Source organism: Sinohyriopsis cumingii, chromosome 4 (genome assembly GCF_028554795.1).
Source record: "Sinohyriopsis cumingii isolate HCF-2022 chromosome 4, ASM2855479v2, whole genome shotgun sequence".
Taxonomy (NCBI): domain Eukaryota; kingdom Metazoa; phylum Mollusca; class Bivalvia; order Unionida; family Unionidae; genus Sinohyriopsis; species Sinohyriopsis cumingii.
Window position 1 is genome coordinate 14,034,979 of NC_142964.1, and position 24,619 is coordinate 14,059,597.

A 24,619-nucleotide genomic window follows, 5' to 3' on the forward strand; every position below is an offset into this window, starting at 1 on the left:
GAACTATGATAGTAGCTGAGAGCTTGAATGAATCATTATTGTAATCTGACCAAATCAGAATCTCTCAATTTATACTGATAACATCCCTAGCAACATATCGACCATTTAAATGTTTATAACTAAAAGCTTATTAATGATTGTGAATTGACACAAATGTGAAAAGGATGCTCTATTATTACGCTAAAGCTTGCTTCACTAATGAAAGGAACTTGTATACAGTGAAAATGCATGATGCTTGGTTATAACACAAATCTAGATATAACTGCTACAGTGTGGCTCCTGAAGTTTACAACCATTTCACAAATATTTCATGACTGATTTTTTTTATTACTGCAATGTTGTATTGTCTAAGCACACAAGAGTTTAATTTCTTGTGAGACCTTTGTCTTGTTGAAGGAAAAGATTTTCTAAAAGTTTATATTGCAGATTCCAATAGTCCCTCACTGCTCTTTGCTGTTAAACTTGTTATTTTTAGAGACAATGGCACCTTAAGAAACTGGTAACTTATCAGCTAATTTGTATTGAAACATCAACAATAATGCTTACAACAACAATAATTCTATAGATTTCTTCAATGCTATATAAATTGTTTTCTATTCCAGAGCCAATTATAGACCACATATGCCTGCTCAATCAACTGATATATACACCCCTATACCAAACAATACCATTGTTGAAACACATTTATCACATGAACTGATATGTGACTTACCTCCCTAATAAGTACTGCAAAGTATCAACAGTTGAAAATCCAGTGTTGCATTATTAACAATCTTGAAATTAAAGCCACCTTCATACACATGCAGCTTGATTGCATTGTTAGCCAACTGTCATGTTATCAACTGACCTGCAGCTTTAAATTAATCGATTCTTTGGTAAACAATAAACTTTATTACCAATGTGTATTTCTTATATGAAGTCAAATGGGATATTTTGTGTTTAAATATACTGCAGATGTCTGGAAAATGTATTGACTATTGAAGGATATTAGTCAGGAGCACAATTCCCACCACCCTATCATATTACATCTGAAAGCAAATATAAATATATAAATATATTCTCCCATCCAGTCTTTCATGAAAGTTTTGAAGTCATCATCTGACTGAACCAATATTCTTAAATTCTGACTCAATCTTTCTTTATTTCCTAAAATGAAGTCAGAAATGCAGATGACATCAGCTTTATAATGTCTGACATACACAGGCCACTTATCACTATAATGCTAGACTATTACATGGACTAATTCTATATCTGGATGCTGACTGGAACAAAATCATTTAAATTTTAGTGGTGGAGGAACAAGTCATTGATTACATCAAAACATACTGCCCCCTGTTTGCAGTGTAGTAGTGCAAAGAAATAATATCAACTATATAGTTCTTCATAAGCTAGTACAAAGTAATAATATCAACTATGTAGTTCTTCATAAGCTAGTACAAAGTAATAATATCAACTATGTAGTTCTTCATAAGCTAGTACAAAGTAATAATATCAACTATGTAGTTCTTCATAAGCTAGTACAAAGTAATAATATCAACTATGTAGTTCTTCATAAGCTAGTGCAAAGAAATAATATCAACTATGTAGTTCTTCATAAGCTAGTACAAAGTAATAATATCAACTATGTAGTTCTTCATAAGCTAGTACAAAGTAATAATATCAACTATGTAGTTCTTCATAAGCTAGTGCAAAGAAATAATATCAACTATGTAGTTCTTCATAAGCTAGTACAAAGTAATAATATCAACTATGTAGTTCTTCATAAGCTAGTACAAAGTAATAATATCAACTATGTAGTTCTTCATAAGCTAGTACAAAGTAATAATATCAACTATGTAGTTCTTCATAAGCTAGTACAAAGTAATAATATCAACTATGTAGTTCTTCATAAGCTAGTACAAAGTAATAATATCAACTATGTAGTTCTTCATAAGCTAGTGCAAAGAAATAATATCAACTATGTAGTTCTTCATAAGCTAGTACAAAGTAATAATATCAACTATGTAGTTCTTCATAAGCTAGTACAAAGTAATAATATCAACTATGTAGTTCTTCATAAGCTAGTGCAAAGAAATAATATCAACTATGTAGTTCTTCATAAGCTAGTACAAAGTAATAATATCAACTATGTAGTTCTTCATAAGCTAGTGCAAAGAAATAATATCAACTATGTAGTTCTTCATAAGCTAGTGCTAGTTTATTTACAAGAAATGAAGTATTTGGACTTGAATGGAATCAACGGGAGGGAGAAGATTCTATCAGTTATGCATCACTGTTCACATTTTCAATGGAATTACTGTTATGGATACAGTGAGATTGATTGGTGAGTACTCCCAATGACCATTTCTGTCAAACAACTTCTCATATCCAGCCAATGTGTCTCATATCCAACCGATGTGTGACATCTTTAAAAGTAATCCTTCACCTACATTTAAACAATAACCCACCCACCTCACTAAAACAGTCAAATTTGTTCTCTCGCACAGGTGGCTGCTAAAACGAGGTTGCACTGTACTGCAAGAACAAAACGCCACAGCATTACCAAAAGGCTTTTTCAGAACCAACCCACCAGCTTAAAACCTTACAGCAATGTAACATTTGCTAATAAAAACAATCTGCAGATCTGTAAAAGTGACAAATTATCTGGCAAGGAGTGCAAAGGGATATCCCTTATTTTATAAAGTGGTTCACTCTCAATAACACCCCTCATTATACCACTGCCACTCTTATAACATGGGTATGGTCATGAGTTCCATTCAAGAGTCTGCACTTTGTTTTACCACAAGAATTATATTCACTACATTTTAGTTCATGCCTAGTGAGAACCAATTATAATAGCCTATTTTGTGCTTTTGTGCCCTGATATAAAAAAAACAGCCCTGAGGGAACATCCCTTAATATATTGATCCCTTAGATATAATGCAGGTGACATTTATGAAGTGTTATAAAGAGGGATGACTGTACTCAGTTATCTTAAAAGTACTAGATATAAATACCAGTCTACCATGTGAATACTCACATGAAGGTCTGTATCATTCGGCACATACTGTTGTTGCTCTGCAATAAGATGATGAATTACTGGATGCCTTGCCTGTTCTATCTGTATACAGCTGACATCAATGTCATCATATATTTTGGGTCTGTAATTACATGTACAGTAAATATATTTACTCTGTGAAGAAAATAAATGTCTCCTGCCCCAACCCCGGTCATTTCAAGGCACAAAATTTGTGCTTTTATCCTATAAAATTTGGGTTCTTTACTTTATTTTATGTGATTAGAAAAATTTTACACTACTGTTTTTTCAAATGACATTAATCAAACTTGTTGAAAAATTTCAGTCACCTGCTCAATCAATGTGCCAAATTACATGTTTTACTCTGAGTTTGCAGACATATTCATACACCATATCCAATGAGTTCTATCCCCAGAATCAGAATATATTTGAATTAAGTTCGTAATTTATTACACGTTTACACTTTCAGAATATTTTCTGCTGCAAAGTGAAAATGGAATGTAGTACGAATTGGGACACATTAAAAAAAGTTTGATTTGATGCATCACAGAAAATCAACATGCTGGCATCAGAGAACACACCTAAATAGCTTAAGTCCAGGTGTGTGATACAGTAATAGGACTAAACATCTTTATGGGATGCCAGATCAAACATGTATGATTAAATGGTGTAAAAAATATGACAAAAAAAAGACAACTTATCTCATACATTTTATGAATTTCTCATCTTTAAAAAATTCCATTTTCACTTCTTATGGATTTATAATAAGCTAAATCAATGATAATCACTCAATACTGGAATAAATATTATGTTTATTCTCAATGTAACACTTACATGATATCGAAATATGCTTCTTCAGCAATGCAAATTACAAGGGACATATCATGTAAGGATATCATGCTGACTGACAAGGGCCATAACTTTGTCAAAATAGGGTAGATGAGACTAAACTCAAAAAAGGCAAATCGAGTAATAACAAAAAATATTGTTATCAAATTCCATCAAAATATTTTGAATGATTTATGAGCCATGCTGACTGATCCATGTTTATTATACACTAATTTTCTTCAGCATTAAGACTTTATTCTTGCAATTGTTTTAAGGATTTACATTTGTCACCTTTATCTTTTAGTTCATATTAAAAAAATTTGTATAGAATTTTAACATCTTTACCTTTAATATGTTTGCATTTATTTGGAAAGGTTTACCTTCAAAATTTTGTGCAATCCATTTTTACATTTTTCTAACCTTACTTTTAGCTGGCTCCTGAGAGCCATTCTTTTGCTGATGTGACACAAAATGATTCAGTCATACACAATCTTGCAAATCTGGAATTAAATTTCTTCAAAAATATAAGAGAAGAAAACACATATCCCAATAAAACTAATACACTCTTGTCATCTTGATATTACTGAGTGACTGATAGAAGTATGAGATGACAATCAAATATATTTTCTTACTTGCAGTACCCATGATGCTTTGCTACAGAGGCCAGAGAGAAGAGACAATCAAGCATTGACAAAAGCTGGACTGCTTTCCTGTACCGCTGATAGTTTTCTCCAAATGTACTGTAATAAATATTAAATGTACAAATTGCAAGAATGTTTTTATTTTAATATGGATTTCATGGCAAGAACTGTAGGTAATTTCATGCAGTCTTTAAAAGCCTACAATGTCTAAACTCAAGAAGAAAAAAATTTAAAACAATTTTATACTCCAAATGAGTTTTGAATAATTGAATTATAACCTTGTTACTCTACAAGAAAAACTAAAGACATCTAATCCAATTCTTTTTAGAAATAAGGATTTTACTCATATTTTAATAATGCAAAATGTGAAGATAACCAATTAAATTCAAAAATAGCTTGGAAAAACATTTTTTGAAGAAAAAAAGCTGTTAATATTTAAGTCTGAAAAGGCATTATGGCTCAGGAAATCAAAGTATGAGAAGAATGCACAGGATTTAACTTCAACCCATTTAAAAATGCATCTTATAATTAAATATATGTACAGAACTTTATATTTGCTGAGAAAATGTTAGAAAGATATACTATAACAAAACAATTTGTATGATAGAAGAAAAACGCTGTAATAAATTATATTTCTCTGATAACACTCACCTGATCATATTAATGTTAGGAATATAAGTTTCAATAAATATCTCCATACCACATAAAAAACAAAGAAACTCGTACCCATTATCTCCCCTTACTAGGTGGCACCAATAGTAAAGCAATTTTAGCCGGGTGGTGCATCAGCGTGGATACTTGCATTTTTGTGGAGATGTGGGAGGTTTATTAGTAATGTGATCTGGCAAGTATTCTTGGAAAAACATAATCTACTGAAAAATTTGGTTTCTCTTTCAAATACAATTTCTGATCAGATTAACATTATGAGAACAGGTAAGGGAAGGATGAAATGCATAAGCGTCCATGTCTACCAGTGGCCTCCTTCAATGGAAGAATGTCTAAATTCCCGATAACAAACATAACTCATTCTCATATCATGATGGAAGCACAACTGACTGTCATGTGACCTATGATAACAACACTCAGATATTGATAAAATAGTGACTTTCCCTTATTAAGCAAAAATCTTCGGCAAATACAGAAAAAAACTGCTAAACCATGTCCATAAGGAGATTGCGCTGACCTCAAAAGGGCCTAGCTTAGCTGTCTCTCTCGATGAGGCAACGGAGGAAAAAGACTGGATAACTAACTTTTGAATACCTCTAGACAGCAACCAGTTCTTAGCTATGACATCCAATTGCATTATTAAAAACAAGGAACTATCTGATCTGATCTGGAGATGGTCTGGATCCATTCAATGGGCATGCAGCTCATTCACCCCAGGCATGTCTTGTAAGATAGCAGTTTTACAAAGATTCTGGCTAAGGATTTGAATTTCACTGTTCTGAGCCAAGGAAAAACCCATGAAAGATTCCATTTTGAAAACAAGGTGTGTCATTTAGAACTATTCAGGTCAAAGTTAGCCATAAAGTCTGAATGATCCTTGTCATTAAAAATATTCATTTTATATTGATGGTACCGTGATGCCTTCATTTGTCTGAAATCATGGAGCAATATCCCCAGATAGTAAATTCAACAAGAGAAAAAAAGTTAGCCACATGCAATTAAAGCATTCAAAGGGATGATTCTGTTATCTTTACACAAGTCTCTGAACACCCACCCCATTTCTCTTTGTTGTCTTTTAAGTGGACGGCATCATGCTCAGGAAATTCTCTCCACAACTTGGGATTGAAACTCCAATCTACTCAAAACTCTAAGGACAAAAACCAAGCATGAAGAAGCCTACATGGGCATTGATTAAACAATCAGCGACTGAGGTTGCCTGCACAGATTGATTTTCAAAAGGATTTTCCTGGGGACATTGCTTTTTCAAGTAGATCATTCAACCATTACTTGCCCCATCTAGGACAGAAGAGATGAAGGTGGGCAGTTAATGATTTCACCTCACACAAAGTGATAAATGGGTCAAACTGGATAGATGGATAGACATCGAATTTATGGACTGTATCATCAATCACTATATACAAACCAGTATCCAGACTGGAATAAGCTACATGTCATTTAGTCTGGTTTACAATAGAAAATACAAGACACAATAAGCATACCTACAAAATTTCAGATACTGGTAGCCAGCCTTTTTTTCTGAACGGTAATATCACACATTGTTAAGGGATTAAAGAAAGGTCAGTGTAGTTTATTCCTGTTTTTGCGATGTGGTTGTTCATAGCAGTGTCAAAATAAATATTTCCCATGACATCATGGTTGCAATCAGCAGGTGGTTGCTCATGACAGCATTTATATAATAAAATCAATCTGTGCATTACAATTGTGGTCTTAAATGACAAGTGGTCACTCATTTTGTAACAAAATTGTATAAATTCCTTTATTTATTAAACCCATGTACTCCGGTTTCATTTTTTGTGTACAATGATACCCAAGGGGGATTTATATATACTGTACAATATTTTGAAACAGTGAGTTCAGTTCATCCTATGCCACACATGCGAAGTGCTTTCGTTGGGAAAAACCGATATTCATCAACCACACAGACAATGTAGGGATTCATCATCTGTGTATAAATACCTCACCGTAGGAAGAAATCTTTACACTATGGAAACGCCTTGTCAGTGAGCAGACTACTTAAGGACTTGCAGATCTTCAGCTTTAGAGATATGTGAGTTATTTATTAATTTCTTATGTATATTATACTACTATTGTACTACCGTGTTTTTTTGAAATATATTTTCTATGTAGCTCCGGCTGGCATAGTATAATGCAAATATTTTCTATTCTTGTATGTGACTTAACAGGAGATCTATATTAGCAAATAAGTTGCATTTTATTTAGAAATGTTTAGTACCATAGGATTCTTATACGACACAGGTAGGTTCACTTCTGAACCTGTTTATTGCTTTGTAATGTTGTGCCAATAAAGTAATTTGTATAGCTTACTGTACATAACGTCATTATGTATCATTTGTATATGTCCATGTCATTCATAGATCAAGGTGTTAGATTTATTTTCAGCTGATCAGAATCGACAGGGTACCAGCTGTAGAGCTGACCATAGAAGCTGTAAAGGTGACCATAGCAGCCGTAGAGTGGAATGAACAGCGTGTTGCTGGTCGAATAGCAGGTGAGTGGATGTTGCTGACTGATTGGTGGGCACTGATTGCCTGATTGACCAAGTGATTTAATGATGGTTGGTGACTACCTGCAATGCTGACTACTTGACTGACCAGTGTGACTGGTAGCCAAGTATTCTAGTGATGGAGTATTTTGTGTAACTCCATACATGTGAACTTTTAGCCATGGGCTAATTTTGGGGTTTGTTATACCCAGTGTTTTGGGACTGTAAAGATATAGTTGTACGATATCTGTCCCATTTTTATATCATTTTACTATTTGAGTAAAGTACAGCATTTTTCACTATTTGAGTGAATACATTTTACTATATGAATAAAGTACATCATTTTTACTATCTGAGTAAAACACATCATTCTTTTTGTCATGTGAAATTACTGTGAATCATTAACCTTTGTCCTTGTACTGTGTAAGGTCATTTACTTGTATTCACATTTATGTTACATTATTAGGTTCGTGCAGATTGTGTTGCAGATTGTGTTAATTTGTCCAATAATTGGATCTTATACATGCACATTTTAATCATAATTCTTTTTTCATTAAAGTCATTCATCAATATTTGTATCAATCATCAAAAAATGTTCTGTTATAAATCTGAACCCAACCCGGTTATCTTGCTACACATAGCAGAGGTCGCTCATAGCAGGTTTTACTGTAACAAAGTACACTGTAATTGAGTGAACACTGACTATACACTGACTATTCATAAACTGGGATCATTATTTATGTAGAGATTGAGCTTTGAGTCTGTAATAGACAGGTGTCAGTTGCAAGTTATTATCAAATCGACTCAACATGGCACTGAACAGCTATCAAATTCATAGCTCAAAGGATAGTTCACTGAGGGAACCAAAGCAGTGCAGATTTTACATGCTAAGGATTAAGTTCATATTTATCTCATTAGCAACTCAATCAAAACATTGTGAATTGAGAAAATAGCACATGTTTTCCATTACAAGCTACGGGAGTAAGGTTAGATTTGACTTTTTATATATCACTTATAAGAAGACCTCTGCTCTGCATTAATAAAATTTTTATTAAAAAAAAGGTTGACTTACAAGCGAATATATATGGTACACTGTACATGTACCAGTGAGTGAAATAAAACAACATAATTAACATATCCAGAAACAGAATAATTTAATCAGGCACAAAAGTCAATGGCTTATTTCATTAAGAATGTAATGGAATTAACTTTGTAAACAAAGTGTATAACTGGCTGCACCAGCTTGAACAGATGATGGTTTGGTGTGTGAGATGTAACATTGTAACCTCAAAGAAAATCAACAAAGAACACAAACCTTTAATAATATGAATTAAATTTTGGAAATAATCCTCATTTTACTGATTTAACAGAACAGGACCTCATTCAACCCCAGCATTAATTTTTGAGACAATGCATGTGACCACTATCAGGACTTCGGCACTACAAGGGCAGTTTGTGAAATGTCCATTAGCTTGGTTTACATCTATAACAAATAACACTAAACACTTGATCTGCTAGATTTAAAATCAAGTAGCCAGACTCCTTGTTTTTTCTTTTTTTTATTGTTCGTTTTTCATCAGAACAGTCTTTACTTTTCTAGTCATTGTGGTTTCAATGGATTCAATAAATTTCATTGGTGACTGCCTCTGTTTTCACAATGTGGTTGTCCATAGTGCTGGAACAATCTGTGTGTACCTTAGTCTGGTTTACAAGCTGCAATATTTCACACTACCTGCATGATCTATATAAGAAATCAGTAGCCAGCCTATTTTTTTTTATAGAAAAGTCCAAGTGGTCATAGTTATAAGGGATTACATAAAGGTAAGTTGTGTTTATCTGTGTTTTTCCGATAATGTCATTCATAGCAGTGTTGAAATGCATATTTAACCGATACATCATGGTCGCTAGTCACATTCAGTAGCTGGTCATTCATGACAGTGCATTTATATAATAAAACTGATCAGTGCATTATAATTGTCACTGTAAATGACAGCTGGTCACTTGTATCAGGTCACTCATTATAGGTTTCACTGTAGGAAAGATTGTTGGGGATGAGAAGATGGAGGTGGAAGTACAAGGAGCTTAAAACACTACTTGTGCCACCTGCTACTGTATTTCCTCTATAAGACCCACAAACAACAGAGGGAAGCCAAATGGCAATGATCATAAAGATAAACAGTGAACTGGCTTCTACTATCCTGAACACAGAAAGTGCCATGTCAGATCAAATCAAGATTCAACAAAGCTGTACGGGAACTGACCAATGCACAGTGTGCTGCCCTACTAACGACATTGGCTACGTGGACCACTGACTACCACGCATGCTTGTTTACCACTTTTCTAAGCCAGGCGGAAATTTGCAGAGGATTCTGAATGTACCCTATTCATCACAAAGTTTGAAGGCTCCTCAAATAATCTGTAATCAAGTTATTAGAGCAATGGATTCAACACCTGTACTTAGGCAATGTTCAGACCAACACACCAGAACATCCGTGCTGTACGTTCGTGCTCAGTGCCAGAATGCATTACATCAAACTGATAACAGACTCTCTGCAAGAAGGCTCTTTAATTCCCAGGGTCATGAATTTGTTTAAAAAAGTGGACAGAAATCTTGCCAATTTGCACTGACATGGAAGAAGATGCTATGCTTGACTTTCCTCAACACACTACTGAGGCCCTGACTGTGAAGTTCTGACTCAAAGACAGGTGGTTGGCGATCCGACAGAGGAAGGTCTGAAGGACAGCTGAATAGCAAGCTGGAAGGAAGAGGCAAAGTGGATGGATGGGTTATACTGATCTCAATATAGTTCCATATACAACGGCATGAATGGCTGGTAGGCAGCAGGATCCATTGAGAAAACTGATTTCCAATTGCCAGGCACAGCAAGATGGTTTACAACTGGTATGGCAGTAAACAGCAAAAATGCCTGAAAACACTCATCAACCAAATCTGAATCGTACTGCATACATTCTGCCTTACAGGCACAAACACCTTGATCAAGCATGCAAGGTGACTCATGCCCCCTGTTTCCTAAATAAGAAAGGACATTCTCCCATAAACTCCATACATGCCAACCTCCCAAGAGGTATAAGCATAAGTTTTGTTATAATAAGTGGCAAAAAAGCATAATTTGAGCATAAAAAGTGTAATCTATATATTACATGCCATAATTGAAGTGTCCTGTATTAAAAAGATACTTTTATTTTTGCTGTTAACCTGGTTCTGCAGCTGGTAAAAATTCTTGTCACAAAAGGCAAAATCCATATGGATTAGAACCAGTGTACAAACACAAAATAAAATGACAAATTATTTCTATTCACTTCAACTAGCCTATATATGTAAATTTCATTATTACATTAGTCTGATATTATTACATTACTCTGATAATATTACATTACTATGATATTATTACATTACTGATATTATTACATTACTCTGATAATATTACATTACTATGATATTATTACATTAGTCTGATATTATTACATTACTCTGATAATATTACATTACTATGATATTATTACATTACTCTGATATTCTTCTTTTAAAGTTTGTAAAGGAGTGTTAATTTGTCTTTTTTCCAATCTGACATATTCTGAAGTTTGAAAAGATCCATCTGCTCTAACATTTTCCAGTTCAAAGTACAAACTGGTCTGCTACCTAACTAGCTTATCAATATAATGAATCTGTTAAGAAACATTCGTATCTGAAGAAGTCCATCTGTTTTCTTTGAAATGGATCAAGTACAGTTACTATAAATAGCAAATAAGGAATGTACTCTTACACTATTCTTATGCAGCAGTCATCTTTTAAGAATGTTGTCAAATTTTTTATTAGTGGAATTAAAACGATGATAATAAAAATGACAAAACAACATTTTACTACTTTACTTTTTTTATATTGTGCAAGTACCAAAGAAAATCATCCACATACAGACAAGCGTACGATGTTATTTTGTGGAAAAAAGCATAATGATTAATTATGCCAAAAGCGTAATGCTTGGCATGTATGAGACTCCAAGCCACCATTAGAAATTTGCTAAATATCAAGAGAACACTCCCAGCAAAACCTAAGCAAATGTCCAGAGGGAAAGGGCAACAATTCTCTTGATGAAAGCAACTGCACTGTTGCCTCCTTGATCGATCTCTCTATGAGCAACTAGATAAAGATCTTTGGGTATGGGTGTGGGGAACTGGGCCAACAAAATACCCCTCACTACACTAATAATGGAAGACTATTTCAAGTGAAGTTCAACATTATGCACACAATATACTTCTTATCATGCTTCAATTTCAACTTCCTCTTTTGCCGTAATGCTCTTGCTAAAGCAGAAGACCACTTCCCCATCAACCAAATCTGCAAATGTCACTCTGTGTTGAAGAAATGTTTTTGTACAGGCAAGTGCAATTCACTACATTTCATTGCCACTGTTTCTCAAAAGATAAAAATAACAAAGGAAAAAAGAAAATAAACCCAAAATATCAGTAATTCAACAACACCATCAAATTCAAATGCAATTAAAATATACAGCACACACATATGTGATGCAATTATCGTGTGCAACTTAACAGGTCAGAAAATAAAAGAAATCCATAAATTTTGAAAAATATGGAAATATATTCACAAAAAAACAGAACGAAGGTTACCCCTTGCTTATACTTTAACAAATAATAAACCAACTTATAAATGGATCGATTCAAATCACCATGATCTTGCCAGGTTTGAAAAAGCAATACAAGATGATGTAGCATGTACCACAGTGACACCTTTAATTGGTTTACTGCTAGTACCACCTAGCAGTGGTAAGGAAAGGTAATGGGTGAGAGTTTCTTCCCTTTGTGAGACCAGTGAACAGACCACACCTGTAATTCCTTTGTCTGTACTATGGGCTCACAAGGCCCTGGGCAGAGATATAGCTACTAGCTGGAGGTTAAAAACAGGTAAAAAAAACTTAATATTATTGGTGTGTGACAGCAAGACAGAGGAAACTGACAGAACAGAAGAATTGAATGGGATGTGGGAATCAGCAAGGACGAGGAAGAACAGGAAAAGGGCAATGATGAGGAAAGAGGCACAACAGTTTGCCACATACCACAAAGTGCATTGCCAAGAAAAACCACCCAAAATACTGATTCCTGTCACCAACGATATGACAATAGATTCCCCAAGATCCACCTCTACAACACAGTGGCAGATGTTAACCACTGACCAAGAAGTGCAAACAGAGGAGGAACCAAGAGCAGAAAACGATCCCAACCCCAACTGTGAATCAAGTATGAATCTGTAGTAGAAGAGGAGGAAAGGAAGGAAGGGGAAAGGAGGAAGGGGAAGAGAAAAGCGACTCAGTCAGAGAAGAATTATAGAAATGGGACTGGAAGATGCAATGAAAGATATGAGGAAGGCCAGCCACTTTGTTAATGCTGTAAAGTACATTTCCAGGTGGTCACTGAGAACACAAGAACCAAAACTATTACAGATGCAATTTGGAGTACACATAACACAATCCTATTACTGGGATACATACACTCAATATTTCATAACAGGCCTAAAAGGAATAGCTAGACAGCTGATGGAGATCCACAAATGGTACCAGTTTCCAGAAGTACCTTAATCAAAAGAGTGCAGAAAACAGAGTGACAAAAGATCTCCAGAGCAGGAAATACAGTCTGCTGCATTCAACGCCAGCCTTTTTGGGGCTTCACCAGGGATATTATGCTTGCCACATAAAGCCCCTTTTTAAATAAACAGTTATTGCAAGATGTCTATACTGACTGGATATAAGAATGATGAATTTAAACTCTGGCATTTTGCCACAATGCCCAACACACCTGATTAAAATCACTAAAACAATGGAACAAGGCAAATGATGCCTGACGACTGGGATTTTTGTTGTTGCTACTACATGTATTATAAGTATCAAAATTTAAATCTACTTAAATTTCCTAACTCCAAAGGACATGATTCGTGCAACTTGCCTGAGTATGGACAGCCCAATCAAGATAACGGCTTAATTTGACAATTTGTAAAGTGGCATAAACAGTGGTTATAATTGTTGCCCTGGGCTATCATTTGACCCTTGAAAGCACTATTCTCGTAAAAAATGTGACCCTAAAAGGACCCTGATTGGCAAACTGCTGCAAAAGCTAGAGTCTCGACATCCCGACTGCGATCACAAAATTCATTGGCTATTGTAAGCCAATATGATTGCATAGTATTTTCAGAATAATACAAGTACACATGATACAGAAATAAAGGGAAGAAAAAAATCCTGCATAGTAGGTAAATCCATTACTCTGGAAATTCTAAACTGAATGTGAATTTCAAATGTTTAGTGTTAGGTTGGGGACCACCCCACACAAATAGGTAACTAGGTATAGATTTGATACAAATAAAAGTTGTAAGACATGTACAGATGGTGACAACCTTGGAAGAAAGAAGACAGATGATGATATTCAGGGAACCTTCACTTTCTGTGGCTTACTTTGATGGCATAATCTTTGCAAAAATTAAGCAATACGCAACAAGTTGTGAATGCCAAATGGTGATATACGACTATAATTCAATAACGCAAATGGGAAGACTCTGGGAAGAAGCACCAACCCATGGGAAGCAACTAGCAAGCTTTCTCACATACCCAGTGGTTGAGTTGAGGCTTGAACCTATATGGACAGAAGTGCCATGTGAGTCATTGGTAAAGATGAATGCCTTAGACCGCTACCACCTGTGGCCCATTTCTCGATACGGCATATTAACACGAAAAACAAATTGCTAAATTCAAGAGGTAGTGAACCTTATATTGCTAGCATTAACGTGATCAGAGAAAGTATTCAAAGGAGAAACTACAAATTTTGACCCATAACAAAAATGGGGGTGGGGGTAAAACAGCTGTGATGTTGGAAGACAGAAATAAATTTATTGTGTGTAATAGTCATTTCATTTGCATTTCTTTTACAACTGTGTGGTCTTCTCAACCACAGGACTGGAAACATATTAGAAGGCAAATGTTTAAGTAAATTATGTTTCTCCAAAAATACTTAACCAATCATGTATGTGTATATATATATATATATATATATATATATATATATATATATATATATATATATATATATATATAGAGAGAGAGAGAGAGAGAGAGAGAGAGAGAGAGGGGGGGGGGGGAGAGAGAGGGCAATAACTCTTGCCCATTACCTTCAAATGATACCACCAGGTATCACTAGTGTTTAGCTGAGCAAGATACTAACAATAAAGTCAAATGGCAGGATGGATGGGAGGGTGATTAAGTAATGTGATTGGGAAAGTATTTAAGGATATAATTTACTTTTTAAAAATTTCCTTTCTCCTTCAAATATGTTCCTCAATCACATTATATTAGGAGAATAAGTAATAGGAGGTGAGGATGCTGAGCATCCAACCTTTACTTCGGGTATCCTTTTGGGGATGAGTGGCTGATTATCCATATGAAAGACATTCTCCTAATGGTACAAGCAACACAGCCTGGGATCTCTTGATCTGGGACTTGTTTATATGGTTGAAAAGATGAAGTTGAGAGCTTCTAACCTATAAAAATTATCACTGGCGAATCCAGAGAATTTTACATGCTGTATTGATTGATCTAGTTGGGTCTGGTTGCCATCTGTGCTGCAGCCACTGGCCTTATCATATTCAAAGTCTGTCTTTGCAGTGCTAAATCTCTGAGGTAAAAACTCCAGAAGGTTGACTCTGTATGCCATCCAACAGCTTCTATAATATCTCAGATCTAAACATTGTGTTCAAAAGCAAGCTCCCAGAGATGGCTCTAATCTCATGGGCTGTAATTTTCGTGAGGTGACTCTTGATCTTGCAAGATCTCAGAATACACCAAGTGTATAATCCACTTCAGCCACGAAGCAAGGGCTTGAGGAGTGATGTCTTGTTTTCCGGCATTCACCGGAAGGAAGAGGTATTTGCGCATGCTACGACTTGTCTCTGTGCATCGCAAGTAGTGCTTGTGGGCATGGACAGGATCTTGCATGGCTGCTTCTCTCGACTTGTCTATGGAAGAGAGGTGACAGATGACATCTCATTGGTTACCAATGGACAGTAACCGGTTTTTGGCTATGAAGCCTGGTTGTGTAAGGAGGACAAACAAACCATCCAATCTGAACTGAAGTTAGTTCGGGTTGACTGAAAGGGCATGTAGCTCACTAACCATGTGTACAGAAGCTAAAGCTATCAGGAAACAGGTCTTATGTGAAAGAAACTTTAGTGAAGTGTGGGTTAGGGGCTTGAACTGACTTGAGTTGATCCATGTTTGAACCCAGGACAAGTTCAATTTGGGAAACATGTTAGGGATTTTGGTCGCTGAAGATCAAAATTGGCTAAATGATCTTAAAGGTCTTTACCATGCCCAATGTCACATCTGCCATGATGTTGGAATGTGCCCAATATCATATATAGCCTTTGATAGTGATTGGGGCCAACTGTTTCTCCTCAAAGAGCCAGAGAAAAAAAGTCGGCCAATTGAGGGACTGAGGCACATAAAGTGACGATGTGATGGACTTGGCACCAGTCCCTAAACAGAGTGCATGGCCTTGCTCTCGAGATTCTCTCCACAATCAAAGGTTTGAATTGTCTGTCTCGCAAAGCTGTCCTGGTATGAGCCAAGCATGTAGAAGAAGAGGGCGGTCCGGGCAGGGAAGGACCACCTGTGACAGTGTGTCCTGGAGAAGATTCAGGTTGGCCGGAATCTTCCTGGGAGTACTACTGCGACTGGTTTGTCTGGCTTGTGGTCAGCCTGAATGTTGGCGACGGTCCTGCTATCACCGGTACCAGCTGCTCCAATGGCCTGGCTGGACGGACAGATTTCTCACACAATCTCCACCACAGTATTGGTATGTTGCCGGCGGTACAGCTTGACAGAAGGATTTATCACTAAAATCCCCGTATGTCATATTTGGTCGGACCGTTTTAGCAATAGGGTCCCCATGATGGGACAGCTGGACGGCCGGTGACGTAGAGGTTGTATAATGAAATGGATCCGATGGATCCGGTAAAAACCCCATGCGTCCTGACTTACAGGCCCGAAGGCCATGCTCGGACATGCGGGGGTTCTTACGCCCACTGGGCAGCCTAAAATTGGGGAACATTCCCCCAAAGAGTCAGAAAAAGCTGTGGAAGTGAGCGAGGGAAATAAGGGTAATATGTGGCCTGATGTCAATAGCTGCTTCGTCGTTTCCTGGACCAAACGACGCATCTGTTCCAAGGCGGACTGTTGTACCCTGTCAACATTATTTTCCTCCATTGCCACTGATGTTACTGTGGATGACGGTTGCAAACGACGAACTTTAGGTGGAGGGTGGACCCCAACTTCCCCCACAAGGCTCACAATGGAGGCTGTCTTCGGATGTATACTGAGGACATCAATGCTATCTTTCTTTGACTTATTCCGTCTATCCCTCCCTTTTGCTGCCTTCTGGACTACATCAGCCCACATTTGCTCGGTCCAAGTATTACACACACTGCATGGTATAGATGATGTACACTTGGTACATACAATACAAGAGTCATGGTTGTCTTCTTTTGCTTTGAACTTTTTGCATTTCATGCATTTGGTTGACATTTCTACTGAAACGACACAAGAAAAGAAAACAAAGCACAAATTAGCAATTCAGCATGTTATTAATTCGCTAATACCAAACTGTTACTAACGGAGTAAGCGAAATTAGTCAGTGTTGCGTTAACTCTTAATTGACAACACGAGTTCAGCGATAGCATGTGTAACATGGTCTTCAGTAGACGAAATCCGTAAGGGTGACAAAGTCACTCAATTTTGAAAAAAATTGTTAAAATAATGTATACAACCTGTAGAAGAATGATTGTCCAACGCAATAAATCCAAATTTAACTTCGGATGGTCCAATTTAACGCTAAAATGGCTTATTTGTTTGGAGGTATAATGTACGTGTTATCCGTACAAGCGAAGCTTAAAAACTAGTGACACCTGGCGGTGGCAAGGGGAGGTAAGGGGCAAGAGTTATTGCCCTTTGGTCTATATAAGATAGACTGAAAAGACGAATTTTCGTCTTTTAGTAGGGCTGGATTCAAGAGGTAGCAGGCTTATATCCCTAACGTTAATGTGATCGGGGAACGTATTTGAAGGAGAACTGAAAGGTATTGTAATGGGAAGGAAATCTAGCCTCTAATTTTGTTTAAAACAGTTACAAATCAATTTCATTCGTCGCAAAGCTTTTGGTGGTAAAGCAGCATGAGTGGTAGTACTAATACTATTGTCTCTACTTTGTAGACGGGGTTACGACATTGTAGCTAGGTGGTTGGGTGTTGTCAACATTGATGGAACAAATCATCCATTTACCACTTTCATTTCACGATGTTATTATGCCAGGAATGCCTGTATAACTTTCCTTGGTATTAGCCTCATTTCTTATTTTGGCACATTTGGAGTACTCCTGTCGTTATCTCGCATAATAGTTAGGGGTCGTTTACGACATCACTAATTTTTAAAGCTAAAAAATATTTATTCGTACTGCAAATTTTGACCCCTGAGGAATTTTTTAGTCGTATGCACACTTACTAACGCTCTGGGTTATATAGGTTTGCAATTACAGTTTTTAATTTAGGTGTAGTTTTGTTGCTATTGGTAGCAGAGTATGGTTGCCCCTGCAAGTGTGCGCTTGCAGAATTTTCCTTGCGGTTGCTACCCAGCGAACAGCAGAATTTTCCCTGCCAAGCGCGGAATTCTGCAGAATTCCGCGGGAAGGTATAAAAGGCTTGTCAGCGTCTTCACTAGGACCTGTTTGGGTTTCTGAGGGTCAAGTTACGAGCTCCAAACGTTCAGAAAGAGCGTGGGAAAATCTTTTACTATTATTTTACTATGAATACCATATAAGGAAGTACGCAAAGATAAGGTAACTCTTTTATTTATTATTTTCCGCAAATCAGAATTCAGTTATTTCACAATAACTACCTAAATAAATGCAAAGAAAATAATGTTTCTTTTATAGAACATTTTGGATAGATCTAAAACTAAGTTTTGAAATCTACATCTGTGTACTAAAACCTTTATGGATATTTATTCATTAATTGTCATGTTTTAAATCAGCAACTTCAGCTTACATATCTGCTTATCAGTTAAACAGTATTCAGACAGTATTTTTATGATACTGTGAGGTCAAGTCAAGGGTTTCTTGCAGACCTTGTTTGAATAATGATGTTTATTACAATTCAATAGGAACAGGATATCAAATAATAATAATAATAATAATAATAATAATAATAATAATAATAATAATAAGTTCATGTTTGAAAAGAGAGCAAATGAGTGTTTCTCAAAGCTCTAATAGCTATTTGTTAAACTGAAAACCTGCTGAGTGTTTCTCAAGGCTTTGTACATATGCTGTTAGTTATTTTGTTACAGCCATTGTGTTTCTCAAAGTTCTGTTTTGAAATTCACCTATATAAATTTAGTGAAAAGTTAGACAATGTTTCGAAGTCTATTAAGTAAACCATAATTATAAAATAACATCTGAACACTAAACTTTGACATTGATAAAATTCTTCTGTCACGAAAGCTGATGCTTAATTTACTTATGTTTGTCCAACTGCACACTACCACTGTGATGTAAAAATTAATGAGTTATTATTTGAAGTGATGTAACTGATGTTTCAGTCGTGAACTTTTAACACCATACAAGTATGTGACTTAATAAATCACATGAAACGTAAATCTGAGTCTGCATTTCATCACTAGTCCCATTCTTATTGTAAGGATTCCCCACTTCATCAGAGAATCAGAAACCTCTTTGAGTTAACATCTAAGTTCAACTGGGCTTTTACTCCAATGAGGGCTTATCAACCATAGAGAACATAGGGAGCCACTGAGTGGTCACCCAGACGTTTAACGGCCAATGCTACCCCATAACAGTATTATTGACAGCCTTCATTTCTAGGATGTTGATGTATAGAGGCCATTTCCCTGGCTCCCATGTGTCGTTGAATGCAGTGAAGGTCAGCAACAGGTGGGCACACCCACCATGTGCACTGGTGACAGTACCTATTTTTATTTCCCCGGGGCTTCTTCAGTGGGATTCCATTGGTCAGCTGACCTGGATTGCCCCACTGATGCGGGAATGATCGATTCTTGGGTGTGATCATGCTGTTTGATTAAGAGGACATAAATGGGGTGCCAATGTACTGGCAAGGCCCACAGAAAGAGGCAGCCAAGCAGGATCAAGCCCACTGCCATATAATAAATCGAGGAGTTGCAAGAACTCACCCATTGAAATCCAAGTCCTATTGGAAATAGCTTGGATGAATTCAATGATTCTGGTAATGTGAACACAAGGGGTACACCATATTCCATTTGGTTAAGACTCCATACCCAGATTGGACAAAGTTCTGAGATGGATGGAGGTCTGACTTTCCCACTTCGTTAAAAGGCCTAGATGATCTAGAAGAGAAGAAAGATCATTCCTATCTTGGAGTAAGATAGAACTTACCAGGTATTTCTCTAGGTTGCTGCCCAGGTATGCTGCTCTTGCTGTAGATGACATTGGCTGGAAAAGGTAGACTAAAAGCCCATGGGAAATGTTGATGCCAAAGGGAAGATTGGTGAATTGATTAATGGTGTGGCAGTAAGCAAAACAGAGAAACTTGCAAGAGATGGGGTGGCTGTTGCCATGAACATATACACCTGTCAGATCGAGACTGACGGCATACTCTCCCCAACTGACGGAGAGGTGGATTGACCTCACCTCCATCTTGAACATCCCTTCACATTGACAGGGACTGAGTGGTTCCAAATGCCCATGTGGAATGAGCAGCAGATCCAAACTTCCTCTATTCTTCCTCTGAAGCAATGGCAACCCGAACAGGGTTGTCCAGAAATGGAAGGTATCGTAATGTAGGAGCAACATGGATCCCACATGTGATACATTGTATCAAGAGTAGACCAAAGAGTTTGCCATGGTATGATGAACAGACCTAGTCAATGACCCTAGCAATCCTGGCCCTCGCCTCCCAAGCATGGCTGTTGCTGGTGTCTGCAAGGACATCCCTAACAAGCTCTGAAGGGCATGGAGCAGATCTGTATGCCCTAAAAAGTTGACAAGTGTAAGTATGAACCACTATAACAATCTTATCTGTTTCTTCCACCTCAACAAGATCTACCAATTCTTTAGAGCAGTGGTAAGGGTGGGGGCATTCTGAAGTAGCCAACACCCAAAAAAAGAAATTGTCCTACATGGCAACTTGAAAGGTAAGTTCAGTCCATTCCATGGCGGATTTGAAGGAGTTTGGTTGCACATACTGTGTACTGAGGCCTAACTGGGTCTACTTGCAGTGCTAGAGAACACATACCAGGTGGTATGAAGATTCAATTCCATCTTCAGCAAAACTTCACTATCTCATCCTTGTGGACAAGCAGTGAACATACGAAGTCTGGCACTGCTGGCTAGTTTGCCAGGAAGCTACTGGTATAGACGATGGTCCAGCTATCCTTGGTACTGACCACTCCAAAAGTCTGGCTGGACAGACAGATTTCTCACTGAAATCTCAATCATCAAAAGGGCATGTCATCGACAATACATTGGACAGACGGATCTGTCACTAAGATCCCCGTAAATCATAGCTGGATGGACAGGATAATATCCATTAGATCCAATGGATAGGGTGTGAACGGCATGAGGTTGGCCCAGAAGCTGGCAGTAAACAAACTTTCAGGCAATCAATGGTACCAGCCACACCAAAGCCTGGCTGAACAGACAGATTTCTCACTGAAATCTCTGGTATGGTAATGATAACATGCCGACGGCATGGTTAGACAGACAAATCTATCACTAAGATCCCTATACAAACTATTTGGCTTGACCATTTCAACAAAAAGGTCCCCATGCTGGGACAACTGGAATGACTGGTGTTGGCGAGATGTTTGATGATGTCAGGATGGCCAGCAACTGCTGGACGGTTTGTAACAGTAGGGAAGTATTAAGAGTTGTGATTCAATGGATTTGGCAAGAACCAAATGCACCCGGACTTGCAGGCCCGAAGGCCATGCTAGGACATACAGGGGTCTGACGTCTCGTTGGCTACCTAAAATAGGAGAAAACTCCCCAATGAGTTGGTATCGGCAACAATGAACCACAGGTTGTCTTCCTTGATTTATTCTGTCTTTCCTTCCCTTCAGTGCCAAATGGACAATTAGTGTGAACATGCATGTCATGTGTAAACATTATTCCTGAAATGACACAAGAACAGAAAACAAAGCATAGAGTAGCTAATTAGTATGTAACTAACTAGCAAATAGCACTAACTGCCAATCAGTTTGTGACTAATTACCTAAAATGTAAGCCCAGACTTCCACTAACTATGTATTATAGACAGTGTATACATCGTATAAACAAAACAGGAATCATGGTAGAGTTCCATGCTCTGAAGTTGGATCATTCAGATTGACATTCTACTGAAACGACATAAAAACACAAACTAAAGCAGAAACTAGTAATGGGTTGAAATAACTAGGTTGCTAAAACACGGTCACAACTAACAGATCGATGAAAGTGTCATACTGGAAACCTATGGCCCCATTATAAGCTTATGGACAATGCTTAGTTAATAATTAAACCATAATTCTATCAAAACTGTGTGAAATATGAATAAACTATGCATAATTATCAAGCAGCACCACTAATAAGAGCTCCTTAATGGATGGAGTAAGCTTATAAAGTCAAAGGTACACTAACTCATAATGACCTTGTAAAAGGTCAATGATAATGTGGTGAACGGTGGTCTTAAAAGACAAAGTCCCAACAGGTGACACATCACTCAAAAATTGGCAGAAATGATAAAATAAAGCATACAACCTGCAGTAGATCGATAAATGCGATCATATAAATCCAAAATGAACATTGGATGGGCCCACAGGAACACAAAAAGGGCTGGATGATCAGAGTTTAAATGTATGTGTAGTCTGTACAGCAGTGAAACTAAGGGGAGCTAAAGGGCAAGAGTTATTGCCCTTCGCATATGTATGTGTATATATATATATATATATATATATATATATATATATATATATATATATATATATATATATATATATATATAATATGTTGCTTGGGAATGTATTCAAGGAAGAAAAGTACCATCCAACGTGACCAAATGTTCTTATTTCTGGAACACCCTTGACCATATATTGACTATTTAAGCTGCGTTTTACTGTGCTTACTCCAGAAACTGAATCCAGGCCTTGTTACAGTCAAGAACAAGTTGTTCCCTGAGCTGACTAAGTTCTTTGTACTTCTCCACAATGAAAGGAGAGTGGAATCTGCTCACTTCTTTTGTACTGTAAGAGGAACATACAAAAAACACATTAGTAATCAAATGTGACCCATCATTGTACTGTTTACATGTGTCTTGTACACTCTTATAACTTTTTTCTTAGACATCACATCTACTGTTATTCTTCTGTTATTTTTCAAACTAGTTAATATTCTGCTGTTACCCCTCATTGATTTTCTGGCTAGCTGACATTCTACTGTTATTTTCCTACTACTTGACATTCTGGTGTTACTCCTCAATGAGGGGCCCTACGTGGCCGAGTGGTATAATGCGCTCTCCGTTACGGATCACTGCCATCTCACCTCTGTCTGCGTGGGTTTGAGTCTCGGATCTAGCCAATGTGGGTATGTGAGAAAGCTTGCCAGTAGCTTCTCGAGGGTTGGTGGTTCTTTCCTGGGTTTTCCCTCCACCATTAATACTGGCCGCCATGTATAGCCTATCGTGTGCTGAAAAATGGCGTTAAATCCTACAACAACAACAAGAACAACTCCTCAATGATGTTTCCTGTGGGTTGACATTCTACTGTTACCCTTAACTGATTTTCCAGCTAGCTGACATTCTACTGTTATTTTCCAGCTTGTCGACATTCTGTTATTTTCTTGCTAGTTGACATTCTAGTTATTTCCTGCTAGTTGACATTCTACTGTTATTTTCCTGCTAGTTGACATTCTACTTTTATTTTCCTGCCAGCTGACATTCTACTGTGATTTTCCTGCTAGTTGACATTCTACTGTTATTTTCCTGCTAGTTGACATTCTACTGTTATTTTCCTGCTAGTTGACATTCTAGTGTTATTTACCTGCCAGCTGACATTCTACTGTGATTTTCCTGCTAGTTGACATTGTACTGTTATTTTCCTGCTAGTTGACATTCTATTTTTATTCTCCTGCTAGCTGACATTCTACTGTTATTTTCCTGCTAGTTGACATTGTACTGTTATTTTCCTGCTAGTTGACATTCTATTTTTATTCTCCTGCTAGCTGACATTCTACTGTTATTTTCCTGCTAGCTGGCGTTTTATTACTCTATATTCTAATATTTCCACAAATAAATGAATCAGATGATGGAGGAATACCTGGTGATCTTGATCCAGTCAGATGGTACTTTCTTCAGCAACGTGTTTCGAACCTTGACCTGGTACTGCAATGTATAGTTCAAGTTTAAAAACAAATTAAAGCTTGTTGATTGGAAACTTATTATAATTGCCTAATCAATTTCATATAAAAATTGAAATCCTGGAATACTAAACTCTTTATCACATAGCATCATGGATCTGGTTTCACCTTGTTCAGATTTTTTATATGCTAATGAATCTTGTACAAAGTAAAACTAGGTAACTGCATTATGTCATGGCATCACATCCGGCAGTAGTGCCAGATTAAATATTGGGCAAAACCAATACAATCTGGTTAACTGGAAAATGTATGTGTTTAATCATGAAATATACAGAATAAATATTTGTACTCAGTTGGAATTAAATTCCTGAAACTAACAGAATGATCCAAGTCTTATATTCACCAAGGCTAACGAAATGTAGAAATTATCTTGTTCAATAAATTTCATAACAAAAGGGGTGGGTCATGTACACTTGTTGGAGTAGGAATAATG

The 24,619-nt window shown here is 36.9% G+C and overlaps 1 protein-coding gene across 1 annotated transcript in view; it reads right to left on the reverse strand.

Annotated features, from left to right (window-relative positions):
• The window catches only part of LOC149800641 (DNA mismatch repair protein Msh3-like), a 112,936-nt gene that overhangs the window by 20,986 nt on the left and 67,331 nt on the right, over window positions 1-24,619 (reverse strand). The window contains exons 13-16 of the mRNA XM_089954651.1: window positions 24,087-24,151; window positions 22,899-23,015; window positions 4,477-4,584; window positions 3,020-3,140 (exon numbers count right to left, since the gene is read on the reverse strand). Coding sequence (XP_089810777.1) covers window positions 3,020-3,140; window positions 4,477-4,584; window positions 22,899-23,015; window positions 24,087-24,151 — 411 coding nt within the window. The remainder of the gene's footprint in view (window positions 1-3,019; window positions 3,141-4,476; window positions 4,585-22,898; window positions 23,016-24,086; window positions 24,152-24,619) is intronic.